Source organism: Triturus cristatus, chromosome 7 (genome assembly GCF_964204655.1).
Source record: "Triturus cristatus chromosome 7, aTriCri1.1, whole genome shotgun sequence".
Classification (NCBI taxonomy): domain Eukaryota; kingdom Metazoa; phylum Chordata; class Amphibia; order Caudata; family Salamandridae; genus Triturus; species Triturus cristatus.
Genome location: NC_140590.1, coordinates 57,734,361 through 57,747,918, shown reverse-complemented (window position 1 = coordinate 57,747,918; position 13,558 = coordinate 57,734,361). Strand labels below are relative to the sequence as shown.

The window sequence follows — 13,558 nt, the reverse complement described above, 5'->3', positions numbered from 1 at the left end:
GGGGCGCAAAGGGGATCCACATCCTTTGCTGTGCACCATGCCACAAATTTGTTCCACCGGCAGGCGTATACCGTCTTTGTGGAGGGACGCCTGGCTGCCAGAATGATATCACAGAATTCAGGAGGCAAGTCAAATGGCATCAACTGCCGCCGCTCAATCTCCACGCATGGAGGTGGAGGCTGGACAGGTTCGGGTGGAGGACCGTCCCCTGCTGCTGCGACAGAAGATCCTCCCGAAGGGGCAGACGTATCGGAGGATCGGTCAACATACTGAGTAGCTCGGGATACCAGTACCTTCGTGCCCAATCCGGAGCCACCAAGATGACTTGGGCCCGGTCGCGCCTGATCTTCTTCAGCACTCTGGGCAGAAGTGGTATAGGCGGAAAGGCGTACAACAGACCGCAACTCCACTCGCGATGAAAAGCGTCGCCGAGCGAGTGCCGCCTTGGAAATTCCAACGCGCAGAACTGCTGACATTGCGCGTTCTCGTCGGTGGCGAATAGATCTAACCAAAGCTCTCCCCACTGCTGAAAGAGACCTTGCGCCACCTCGGAGTTCAGACGCCATTCGTGATCCATCATGCACCGGCGGCTGAGTTCGTCTGCTCTGGCGTTCAGAGAGCCCGCCAGATGTTGAACCACCAGGGTGATGCCCTGATGTTCCAGCCATGTCCAGAGGCGCAGAGCCTCCTGACAAAGGGTCCACGACCCCACCCCGCCCTGTTTGTTGCAATACCACATGGCGGTGGTGTTGTCTGTGAACACCTGCACGACACTTCCCCGGACAGAGGGAAGGAAGGCTTTCAGTGCAAGTCGGATCGCTCTCAGCTCCAACAAGTTGATGTGGAGGCGAGACTCCGCCGGAGACCAGAGGCCTCTGATCTCCGCCTCTCCCATATAGCCACCCCATCCCAGGAGGGACGCATCCGTCACTACGATATGCTCCGGTAGGGGTAGGGAGAGGCTCTTGCCCGTGACCCAATCGCGGTCCGTGAGCCACCACTGCAACTGCTGTGCAGTGCCCTCCGAGATCAAGACATGGTCGGACAGGTTGCCGTGATGCTGGGCCCACTGAAACTTCAGGTCCCACTGCAGAGCCCGCATGCGCCGCCTGGCGTGATGCACTAGTAGGATGCAGGAGGCCATCAGCCCCAGAAGCCGCAACACTAGCCTGACCGAAACCCAGGATAGAGGCCGAAAGATGGGAATCAGGGCCTATATATCCCGGACCCGCTGTTCCGGTGGATGAACCCGGAACTGCGCCGAATCGAGAACCGCTCCGATGAAAAGGAGCTTCTGAGAGGGGCTCAGGTGTGACTTCGGCACGTTGATGAAAAACCCCAGCAAATGCAGGAGATCCGCCGTAGTCTGGAGGTGGGAGACGACTGCCTGGGGCGAGCCCGCCTTCAACAACCAGTCGTCGAGATAGGGGAAGACTGGAACCCCTGATCTGCACAGATGAGCTGCGACCACCGCCATCACTTTCGTGAACACCCGAGGGGCACTGGTAAGGCCGAAGGGGAGCACGGTGACCTGAAAGTGCTCCTGACCCACCGTGAACCGCAGGTAACGCCGGTGGGCCGGCAGGACGGGAACGCTACCATCCAGTCTCCAGGGTCGAGGGCAGCTAGAACCTGAGCCAAAGTTAACATTTTGAACCGTTCCTTCCGGAGGAAGGCATTGACGTTCCGGAGGTCCAAGATAGGGCGTAGGCCCCCTTTGCCCTTCTTGGGAACCAGAAAGTAGTGGGAATAACAACCACGACCCACTTCTGGGCTCGGAACGCGCTCGACGGCCTCTTTGGCCAAGAGGGCCGACACTTCCTCTCGCAGAAGATTCAAATGATCCTCCGAGATACGGTGGTGCTGCGGTGGCATGGCTGGAGGGGTCGTCTCGAAGGGGAGGGAGTAGCCCCTTCGGACAATTTGCAGCACCCACCTGTCCGAAGTGATGGTACGCCAGTGGAGCAGGTGATGGCGAACCCGGCCCCCCACTGGCGAGGAATGGGCCTGAAAGCTCGGACTAGGAAGGCTTTGAGGCCGATGCTGCCGGGGTGGATGTGGACTGACCGCGTTGTCCTCCAGTACCGCCTCGGCAGAAACCACGTCCGCGTGCAGGCTGGTTCTGCGGCCGGTGGCTAGGCGGACGTGAGGAGGTGCCCCTTCCTTGGCCACTAAAGGAGCGAAAAGCGGAAGTTTGTGGCCGCGGGGCCGAGAGGCCCAAGGACTTGGCCGTAGCCCGGGAGTCCTTGAAGCGAGCCAGCGCACTGTCCGCTTTCTCACCAAAAAGGCGAGCGCCATCAAAAGGCATGTCCATGAGAGTGTTCTGGACATCCCCTGAAAAGGACGTGGACCGCAGCCAGGCGTGACGTCGAAGCGCCACCGTGGTAGAAATCGCCCTACCCAGCGAGTCCGTAGTGTCGAGTCCACATCGGATGGCATGGCGCGCTGCATCTCTCCCATCGGCCAGAGCCGAGGAAAGCCATGCCTGGGCCTCCTCCGGGCACAGGGGCAGCACGTCCTCCACCGTATCCCACAGAGAGTGGGAATAACGGTCCAAGAGACAGGCGGTGTTTAAAGACCGCAGGCCCAAACTGAGCGAGGAGAACAGCTTTTTACCGAACTGTTCCAGTCTCTTGGAATCCCGGTCCGGTGGAGCGGACGGGAAGGAGGATTGGGAGGTAGAGGCCTGGATAACCAGACTCTCGGGGGTGGGGTGTTGGGACAGAAAACTGGGGTCGCCCGGAGCAGGGCGGTGGCGCCTGGCAACGTTCCTATCCACAGGAGGGACTGTGGAGGGCTTGGACCAGGTGCCCTGCAGAACGTCAATGAGGGCCTCATTGAATTGCAGCAGAGGCTCAGTGGAGCATGCGGCAGACTGAAGCACCTCAGTGAGGATGTTAGTCCTCACGGCAGGCAACTCAAGCCCAAGGGCCGCGGCCGCCTTGCGCAGCACCATAGAAAAAGCTGCACCCTCCTCCGAAGCCACAGTCGGAGGAGAGATGAATCCAGTGTCCGGTGAGGTATCCAAACCACTGGCCTCCCCCAGTTCATCTGCCCAGTCCTGTGCAAGTTGGCCCTGAAGGGCCAAAGGGTCCTCGGACCCCTCCCAGTCACCCCCGTCATCAAGATTCCTGGTAAGCAGGAGGAATGATCGGAGCCGGTCGATAGACATAATGTGTCTCTAGCGGCGTCGGATGCGGCGTCGGGCGGCGCCACATCGGCGTCGGGACCGGACAGGGGCTGAACCGGGGATCGACGTCGACCGGAGTCGGCGTCGGAGGTGGCACCGGTGTCGACGCCAGCGGAGGAGACGTGACTAAGTCGACCGGCGTCGACGGGGCCCCAGGCAGGGGCCCCTCGTGGACCTGCGGCGTCGGGGCCGGAGCCTCCAATGGCGCCGGGGCCGGAGCCGCCGGCACGCAAGGTCGCCCAGTTGAGTCCGCGGGGCCCAAAGGCGCGCCAGCGGGCGTCGACGGCGGGGCCAGGCCCCTCATGGCCGAGAGGAAGGCACTGACCTCCGCCGGCGTCGCGTCAGTCCCAGGGACCGGCAGGTATGGGACGTGCGCGGCGCCTGCGGCTCCGGTGGAGCCGCGGGGGTGGAACCACCCTGACCCTTGGCCGAGTCGCGCGACCGGCGAGGGGAGTCCGAAGAGCGGTGTCGCCTCTTGGACTTCTTGGAGTGCTTCGACTTACCCGAAGACTTCGAGCCAGACGAGCGACGAGTGGCGAAGCTCGAGAAGCTTACGGGACCGCTCCCGCCTAGCCTTCGAGGTCAAGGCCTGACAATCGGAGCACGACTCCGCGTCGTGGTCGAGGCCCAAGCAGTACAGGCACCGGCGGTGATGATCGGTCACCGACATCAGTCGGTGACAGTCGTCGCAGGCCTTGAAACCAGGCATCCTACCGGCACCAGAGTCGAGAAAAGGACCAAAAAGAGTCAAAAAAGTTAGTCAAAAATTGACTAAAGGGGTAGCTCTCCCGGATCGACGCTTACTGGCGCGGAAAAAAGAAAAACTGACGTCAGCGCCCGAGGGCGGCGTCTAAGTACTCCGACGACGTCATTCCGGCGCACAACGCCAACGACGGACGCGGAGCCGCAGAAGACGCCTAGCGACGTGCAAGGGGTATTGCTACAAAAATCTTCCGGATCCAGTCTGACGCCTGGGGATATTCTAAGGTGAGGAATCTAACTAACGTGTTTCTTTCAGATACACACACAGTTCCTTCAAGGAAAACAAGAAAGAAAAGGGGGTGGGGTTTTTTCCCGCTGTTCTTGTTAGAAGTAGAACTGTGAGGTGCATGGGCTTGGATCTGGTTTATTTGTCGGTATGAATATGATGGAATATTGGTGCTAACAGAGAGAGGATAAGGATCACAAGACTGATAGTAATAGAAGGTAAAGTTGTCCCTAGCGAGAATTTATGAGCGTAGCATTATATGCCTCAGTACTTCGTTTGTGTTTGTGTATTTTTTCTTCTACAGGTTCTACTCCCCGCTATTCCCTTCCTTCCCTTCCCTCGCTTGATCGCTCCAACCTTCCGTGCCATTAGTGTAGGAGTTGGGGATCTCGAGAGGTGGACACCCTATAGCATCACTCGAATCCTGAGGAGTATTGGAATCGGGACGGAATCGTAACATCAGCAGATGCAACACCGGGCTGGTGTGATAGTGAAATAGGGGGGATATGGTGCAGTCTCCCACCTGAGAATAAAATAAGCAGTTTAAATGATCTGGGCGAGAGTGATCGCATCATATTATAGAAGAAACAACTCTCTTAAACATAATCCTATTAAGAATTATTTTATGTTGCTAGGTAAGAGATTTTAGTAGAGACAATCACCATTGACGTCTACACACTTGATCAAACAAAAACAAGGGAATCTAAAAAGCATGGTAAAAACACCAGGTTTTTAAACAAAGTCTTAAAACACTCAATGCACGAGCTGGTTCGCTTTGGGTAGCTCATATCCTTGGCGGGTGCCACGTAAGACTTTGCCTGGTTTTTCTATGATCACAACTTTTTAATAATGGTACTGAAGTTTCCTTCAAGAGTAAAACAGAGTAGTGGCACTGCTAATATACAGGCAAAGAGGTATGGAACCTGGCTATCTGTTTAATGCTGAATTAACCCATTAGACGTAAATTTAAAAATTCACAAAAAATGACAGACTGAACAGTCTACCTGATGATGTAAACGCGCATCAGTGCTGGAAGATGGTCTCTGTGAAGAGCGGCTGCCACTGGTTCCCTGCTTCGAGAAGATTTCCACCTCCTGGAAAACAAAATAGCCTGTCAGGGTGGGAGGAGTAGCGATAGTGGCTGCTCTGGCACTCTTAACTCCATAAGTTCCTCACCACTGCCCATCATAAAGAACAAGTTACTTACCTTCGGTAACGATGTATCTGTAAGAAACATTAGTTAGTTAGATTCCTCACCTTAAAATATCCCCAGGCGTCAGACTGGATCCGGAAGATTTTTCGTCAGCAATACCCCTTGCGCGTCGCTAGGCGTCGTCTGCGGCTCCGCGTCCGTCGTCGGCGTCGTGCGCCGGAATGACGTCGTCGGAGTACTTAGACGCCGCCCTCGCGCGCTGACGTCAGTTCTTGTACATAGCTTTCCGCGCCAGGAACGCAGAGCCATGCAAAGACCGACACTGGTGCCAAAAAATAAAATCTAGGGGCCTGAAAAGGATAACCTTAACCCTAGATGTCAGTTCGCAGAATGGGGAGGATGGGTGGGTCGGTGAGGAATCTAACTAACTAATGTTTCTTACAGATACATCGTTACCGAAGGTAAGTAACTTGTTCATCTGAAAGAAACACGTTAGTTAGATTCCTCACCTTAGAATAGATACCCAAGCAATACCATCCCCGGTGGTGGGTCTGCGAACCAAGATCACACCAGAAAGTCCTGGAGGACAGAACGGCCAAAGAAGCCATCCCTCCGGACTTGGCTGTCAAGGCAATAATGCCTGGCAAACGTGTGTAACGAAGCCCACGTCGCCGCCTGACAGATGTCCTGCAAAGGGACTCCCCGTCCCAAAGCAGTAGTAGCCGCTGTGGCCCGAGTAGAATGGGCGCGCAGCCCAACAGGAGGGTCCTTTTTTGCCAAAGAATAGCAAATTTTGATACACAAAACGACCCACCGAGAGATGGTCCGTTTGTGCACAGCTTTCCCCTTCTTAGCGCCCACGTACCCAACAAAAAGCTGGTCGTCCACCCGGAACTGCTTAGTGCGGTCCAGATAAAAGGAGAGCGCACGTTTTGGGTCCAGACGGTGGAGCCTCTCTTCCTCTTTGGAAGGATGCGGAGGCGGAAAGAAGGTGGGCAAGGTGACAGACTGCCCAAGATGAAATGGAGTGACCACTTTCGGAAGAAAGGAAGGACGAGGCCGAAGGACAACCTTGTCCGGATGAACAGAGAGAAAAGGAGGCTTTGAAGATAAAGCCTGGAGCTCACTCACCCGTCTAGCCGAGGTGATGGCTACCAGAAAAGCAGTCTTAAGAGTCAGAAGACGAAGAGGACAATGGTGAAGAGGCTCGAAGGGAGCGCACATCAGGAATGTCAAGACCAGATTCAAGTCCCACTGAGGCATTACAAAAGGGACAGGAGGGAACGTGTGAGTAATGCCTTTTAGAAAGCGTGTAACCACAGGGGACGTGAAAAGAGAAGGCTGATCAGGAAGCCGCAAGAAGGCGGAGATGGCAGCAAGATAACCTTTCAGGGTGCCCAGGGCAGAGCCCTGCCGGGCCAGAGAAAGAAGAAAGAGGAGAACCTCAGAAAGAGGGGCGGAAAGGGGATCCACAGCCTTTGCTGTGCACCATGCCACAAATTTGTTCCACCGGCAGGCGTATACCGTCTTTGTGGAGGGACGCCTGGCTGCCAGAATGATATCACAGACTTCAGGAGGCAAGTCAAATGGCATCAACTGCCGCCGCTCAATCTCCACGCATGGAGGTGGAGGCTGGACAGGTTCGGGTGGAGGACCGTCCCCTGCTGCTGCGACAGAAGATCCTCCCGAAGGGGCAGACGTATCGGGGGATCGGTCAACATACTGAGTAGCTCGGGATACCAGTATCTTCGTGCCCAATCCGGAGCCACCAAGATGACTTGGGCCCGGTCGTGCCTGATCTTCTTCAGCACTCTGGGCAGAAGTGGTATAGGCGGAAAGGCGTACAACAGACCGCAACTCCACTCGTGACGAAAAGCGTCGCCGAGCGAGTGCCGCCTTGGAAATTCCAACGCGCAGAACTGCTGACATTGCGCGTTGTCTTCGGTGGCGAATAGATCTAACCAAGGCTCTCCCCACTGCTGAAAGAGACCTTGCGCCACTGCGGAGTACAGACGCCATTCGTGATCCATCATGCACCGGCGGCTGAGTTCGTCCGCTCTGGCGTTCAGAGAGCCCGCCAGATGTTGAACCACTAGGGTGACGCCCTGGTGTTCCAGCCACGTCCAGAGGCGCAGAGCCTCCTGACAAAGGGTCCACGACCCCACCCCGCCCTGTTTGTTGCAATACCACATGGCGGTGGTGTTGTCCGTGAACACCTGCACGACACTGCCCCTGACAGAGGGAAGGAAGGCTTTCAGTGCAAGTCGGATCGCTCTCAACTCCAACAGGTTGATGTGGAGACGAGACTCCGCCGGAGACCAGAGGCCTCTGATCTCTGCCTCTCCCATATGGCCACCCCATCCCAGGAGGGACGCATCCGTCACTACGACATGCTCCGGTTGGGGAAGGGAGAGGCTCCTGCCCATGACCCAATCGCGGTCCGTGAGCCACCACTGCAACTGCTGTGCAGTGCCCTCCGAGATCAAGACATGGTCGGACAGGTTGCCGTGATGCTGGGCCCACTGAAACTTCAGGTCCCACTGCAGAGCCCGCATGCGCTGCCTGGCGTGATGCACTAGTAGGATGCAGGAGGCCATCAGCCCCAGAAGCCGCAACACTAGCCTGACCGAAACCCAGGATAGAGGCCGAAAGATGGGAATCAGGGCCTGTATATCCCGGACCCGCTGTTCCGGTGGATAGACCCGGAACCGCGCCGAATCGAGAACTGCTCCGATGAAGAGGAGCTTCTGAGAGGGACTCAGCTGTGACTTCGGCACGTTGATGGAAAATCCCAGCAAATGCAGGAGATCCGCCGTAGTCTGGAGGTGGGAGACGACTGCCTGGGGCGAGCCCGCCTTCAACAACCAGTCGTCGAGATAGTGGAAGACTGGAACCCCTGATCTGCGCAGATGAGCTGCGACCACCGCCATCACTTTCGTGAACACCCGAGGGGCACTGGTGAGGCCGAAGGGGAGCACGGTAAACTGAAAATGCTCTTGGCCCACCGTGAACCGCAGGTAACGCCGGTGGGCCGGCAGGACGGGGATATGGAAATATGCGTCCTGCAAGTCCAACGCTACCATCCAGTCCCCGGGGTCTAGGGCAGCTAGAACCTGACCCAAGGTTAACATCTTGAACCTTTCCTTTCGGAGGAAGGCATTGACGTTCCTGAGGTCCAAGATGGGGCGTAGGCCCCCTTTGCCCTTCTTGGGAACCAGAAAGTAGTGGGAATAACAACCACGACCTACTTCTGGACTCGGAACGCGCTCGACGGCCCCCTTGGCCAAGAGGGCCGAAACTTCCTCGCGGAGAAGATTCAAATGATCCCCCGAGATACGGTGGTGCTGCGGTGGCATGGCTGGAGGGGTCGTCTCGAAGGGGAGGGAGTAGCCCCTTCGGACGATTTGCAGCACCCACCTGTCCGATGTAATGGACCGCCAGTGGAGCAGGTGATGGCGAACTCTGCCGCCCACTGGCGTGGAATGGGCCTGAAAGCTCGGACTAGGAAGGCTTTGAGGCGGATGCTGCCGGGGTGGATGTGGGCTGACCACGTCGTCCTCCAGATCCGCCACGGCGGAAACCACGTCCGCGACCGCGCGCAGGTTGGTTCTGCGGCTGGTGGCTGGGCGGATGTGAGGAGGCGCCCCTTCCTTGGCCACGAAAGGGGCGAAAAGCAGAGGTGTGCGCCCGCGGAGCCGAGAGGCCCAAGGACTTGGCCGTAGCCCGGGAGTCCTTAAAGCGGTTCAGCGCACTGTCCGCCTTCTCACCAAACAGGCGAGTGCCATCAAAGGGCATGTCCATGAGGGTGTTCTGGACATCCCCGGAAAATGACGTGGACCGCATCCAGGCGTGGCGGCGGAGCGCCACCGTGGTGGAAATCGCCCGACCCAGCGAGTCCGTGGTGTCAAGCCCACATCGTATGGCATGCCGCGCTGCATCCCTCCCATCGGCCAAAGCCTGGGTAAGACGTGTCCGGACCTCCTCCGGACACAGGGGCAGCACGTCCTCCACCGTATCCCACAGAGAATGGGAATAACGGTCCAAGAGACAGGCGGTGTTCAAAGACCGCAGGCCCAAACTAAGGGACGAGAACAGTTTCTTGCCAAACTGCTCGAGTCTCTTGGAATCCCGGTCCGGCGGAGCGGTCGGGAAGGAGGATTGGGAGGTAGAGGCCTGGATAACCAGACTCTCGGGGGTGGGGTGTTGGGACAGGAAACTGGGGTCGCCCGGAGCAGGGCGGTGGCGCCTGGCAACGTTCCTATCCACAGGAGGAACTGTGGAGGGCTTGGACCAGGTGCCCTGCAGAACGTCAGTGAGGGCCTCATTGAACGGCAGCAGAGGCTCAGTGGAGCTTGCTGCGGTTTGAAGCACCTCAGTGAGGATGTTAGTCCTCACAGCCACGGCAGGCAGCTCGAGCCCAAGGGCTGCGGCCACCTTGCGCAGCACCACAGAAAATGCTGCACCCTCCTCCGAAGCCACAGTCGGAGGAGAAGTGAATCCAGTGTCTGGCGAGGTATCCAGACCACTGGCCTCCCCCAGTTCATCTGCCCAGTCCTGTGAAAGCTGCGACTGAACAGCCATAGGGTCCTCGAACCCCTCCCAGTCGCCCCCGTCGTCCGATTCCTGATAAACAGGAGGAATGATCGGAGCCGGACTGTAGAGATGATAGGTCTCAAGCGGCGCCGGACACGGCGTCGGTCGACGCCGTTGCGGCGCCGGGTCCGGAATAGGGCTAAACTGGGGTTGGACGCCGTCCGGAGTCGGCACCAAAGGCGTCGGCGTCGGCGGCACCCGAGGTGTAGGCGTCGGTGGTTCATTCGCCGGCGCCGGTGGAGGAGTGGTTAGGTCAACCGGCGTCGACGGGGGCCCAGGCATGGGCCCCGCGGGGACCTGCGGCGTCGAGACCGGAGTCGTCGACGGCGCCGGGGCCGAAGCCGCCGGCAGGCAAGGTCGCCCAGTCGAGTCCGCGGGGCCCGAAGGCGCGCCAGTGGGCGTCGACGGCGGGGCCAGGCTCCTCATGGCCGAGAGGAAGGCACTGACCTCCGCCGGCGTCGCGTTAGTCCCAGGGACCGGAGGGTATGGGGACGGGCGCAGCGCCTGCGGCTCCGCCGGAGCCGCGGGGGTGGAACCACCCGGACCCTCGGCCGAGTCGCGCGACCGGCGAGGGGAGTCCGAAGAGAGATGTCGCCGCTTGGACTTCTTAGAGCGTTTGGACTTACCCGACGACTTGGAGCCCGACGATCGATGGTGGCGTCGGCTAGGGCTCCGCGAGCGATCCTTGGACCTCCTCCTGGACCGGGATCGCGCACGACGCGGAGCCGAGTGGCGAAGCTCGAGAAGCTTGCGGGACCGCTCCCGCCGAGCCTTCGAAGTCAGGGCCTGGCAATCGGAGCACGACTCCGCGTCGTGGTCGGGGCCTAAACAGTAGAGGCACCGGCGGTGGTGGTCGGTCACCGACATCAGTCAATGGCAATCCTCGCAAGCCTTGAACCCAGGCATCCTACCGGCACCAGATGTCGACAGACAAGGATCAAAAGTGATCAAAAAAGATTTAGTCAAAAAAGACTAAAAGGGGTAGCTCTCCCGGATCTGCGCTTACTGGCGCGGAAAAAAGAAGAACTGACGTCAGCGCGCGAGGGCGGCGTCTAAGTACTCCGACGACGTCATTCCGGCGCACGACGCCGACGACGGACGCGGAGCCGCAGACGACGCCTAGCGACGCGCAAGGGGTATTGCTGACGAAAAATCTTCCGGATCCAGTCTGACGCCTGGGGATATTCTAAGGTGAGGAATCTAACTAACGTGTTTCTTTCAGATAGGTGGTTATCTCCACAGATGAAGATCAGGGCCCAGAGTTCAGGTGTTGCTGTACCGCACTGTTCAATGAGATGGTACGTAGCATCCATTGGGGCACCCAAGCACAAGTATTGGACATTAATGTTACGGTGGGGATCAACCAATGTATTTATCAAAGTGATGGCGGCTGGTAACTGGGGTGGCCAACTAGCCATTGCCTTCAATGCAAAATTAACATAGAAGATCCTCCCACTACTAAAGAAACCCTCCCTCGACCCTGATGACGTTGTCAATTACCAACCCATCACTCACCTATGCTCCATTGGCAAGCCCCTTCATATGGTGCCTGCAGGACCTAGAGGTTCCAGATAACATCATCAACAAACTTCACGAAGAGCCCCTTGGGATCCTACTCACCAAGAGCAGCATCAAAATTCACGAGCACACTGACGGAACACAACCTACTTGAAAGTCCCCTCTGCTCCAGACTTCCAACAACTGAAAAACACATATCTGCACCTGTAGCTCAACCCAACCAAAATGAATGTATGCCATTTGTCAAGAACAACAAGCAACTTGTTCAAATGTGGACTAACAATATCAATAAACCTGGACGATTTCCTAGTGGGCTTCAGTCCAGGGAGCAGTGAAGCAACCGCGGTGGACTAATTACGAACTACAGAGAGACACCATAGGGGACTATCAAACATTATCAGAACTCTGCGTCAAGCCAGTTAACGCGGTGGTTATTATTGGACTTATTGACTCGTGTATTCACTCCCATCATGCGGTGCTGAGACTCTTCAGATTTTGCTATTGCGGGACTAGTAATTAGGGGGGTTCCTGTTGAAACTAAAACACACACAGTTCCTTCAAGGAAAACAAGAAAGAAAAGGGGGGTGGGGTTTTTTCCCGCTGTTCTTGTTAGAAGTATAACTGTGAGGTGCATGGGCTTGGATCTGGTTTATTTGTCGGTATGAATATGATGGAATATTGGTGCTAACAGAGAGAGGATAAGGATCACAAGACTGATAGTAACAGAAGGTAAAGTTGTCCCTAGCGAGAATTTATGAGCGTAGCATTATATGCTTCAGTACTTCGTTTGTGTTTTTTTGCTTTTACAGGTTCTACCCCCCGCTGTTCCCTTCCTTCCCTTCCCTCGCTTGATCGCTCCAAAATTCCGTGCCATTAGTGCAGGAGTTGGGGATGTCGAGAGGTGGACACCCTATAGCATCACTCAAATCCTGAGGAGTATTGGACTTGGGATGGAATCGTAACAGAATTACGCACCCACGTATTGACCCCTCCCGGTTCGGGGGGTGCTGTAGGGAAGCAGTATGGACGAGGTTCTGCAAGCACTAGCCGCAGTTCAGCAGGAATTGGCGGCATCTAGGACAGAAACAGCGGCATTACGAGAGAAGGTAGAAAGGCTGTCGAGAAACCCTTTTAATGTAAGCACAGGGACTCCTCCCATCCAGGTCACCGTGCCCCCCCCCCCCCTTCCATTAGCCAACCCCGAAAGATACAGGTGTTTTTGACACAAATATTGATGCATTTTTCTTGCAGGCCATCCTCCTTCCTGAATAATCACTCCAGGGTGGCATTTACTATCCCCTACTTGGCTGGCGACGACGCCAATTGGGCGGTGCCGTTGGTAAGAAATAACGACCCGGTCTTATCCGACTGGGACGAGTTTAGGGCTGCCCTAGAAGGGATATTTGATAGGCGCACTACTACATTTAGCGCGGACAGGGAGCTGTTAGAGTTAAAACAAGGGAAAAATGAATTGGTGACATATTTGACCTCTTTCAATAGGTTGGTGGCTGAGGCAGTCTGGCCAGAAGAGAAGAGGATGTCTCTGTTCTACCAGGGCCTAAGCGACGAGCTAAAGGGTGTCATAGCCAGAATAGACCCCCAACCCCACACGTGCACTGATCTGGTTAGCCTGGCCTTAATGTTGGATGGGCGCATCGCCGACAGGGACGGTGAAAGGTTCCGAGAAGAGAGTCAGGAAGGAGGCGTCCGGTAACAAAGCTGCCCCAGAGCCCATGGAGGTGGGTGCCATTCGTGCTCCTCTGTCACGGGTTGAAAGGGAGAGCAGGAGAACACAGGAGCTTTGCATGTATTGCGGAAAGAAGGGACACTATGTCCGTGAATGCCCCGCTCGACCCAAAAGACCTGGGGGGAACAACAGGAACAGAAAGTCCATAGCCACCGTCGCAAGCCCCGAATTGCATAACGTATCGATGGTTACTCCCGCGGACATGGAAAACAAACAGTGGAGGATTCCTTCTCTAGCTACTACCCGACAGGGAGACACAGAAAAACATATTGAGATGGTTATGTGGTTAGATAATGGTCACCAACCATATCAGGTTAAGGCCATGTTGGATTCATGGGCCACACGAAACTTCAAAAATAGTGGGTTGGT

The 13,558-nt window shown here is 56.6% G+C and overlaps 1 protein-coding gene across 6 annotated transcripts in view; it reads right to left on the bottom strand.

The window, feature by feature from the left end:
* Nucleotides 1-13,558, bottom strand: part of LOC146808799 (guanylate-binding protein 7-like) — a 343,610-nt gene that overhangs the window by 99,313 nt on the left and 230,739 nt on the right. For all 6 annotated transcript variants that reach the window (XM_085615617.1, XM_085615619.1, XM_085615616.1 and 3 more), the window contains one exon: nt 5,183-5,272. In XM_085615617.1, coding sequence (XP_085471743.1) covers nt 5,183-5,272 — 90 coding nt within the window. The remainder of the gene's footprint in view (nt 1-5,182; nt 5,273-13,558) is intronic.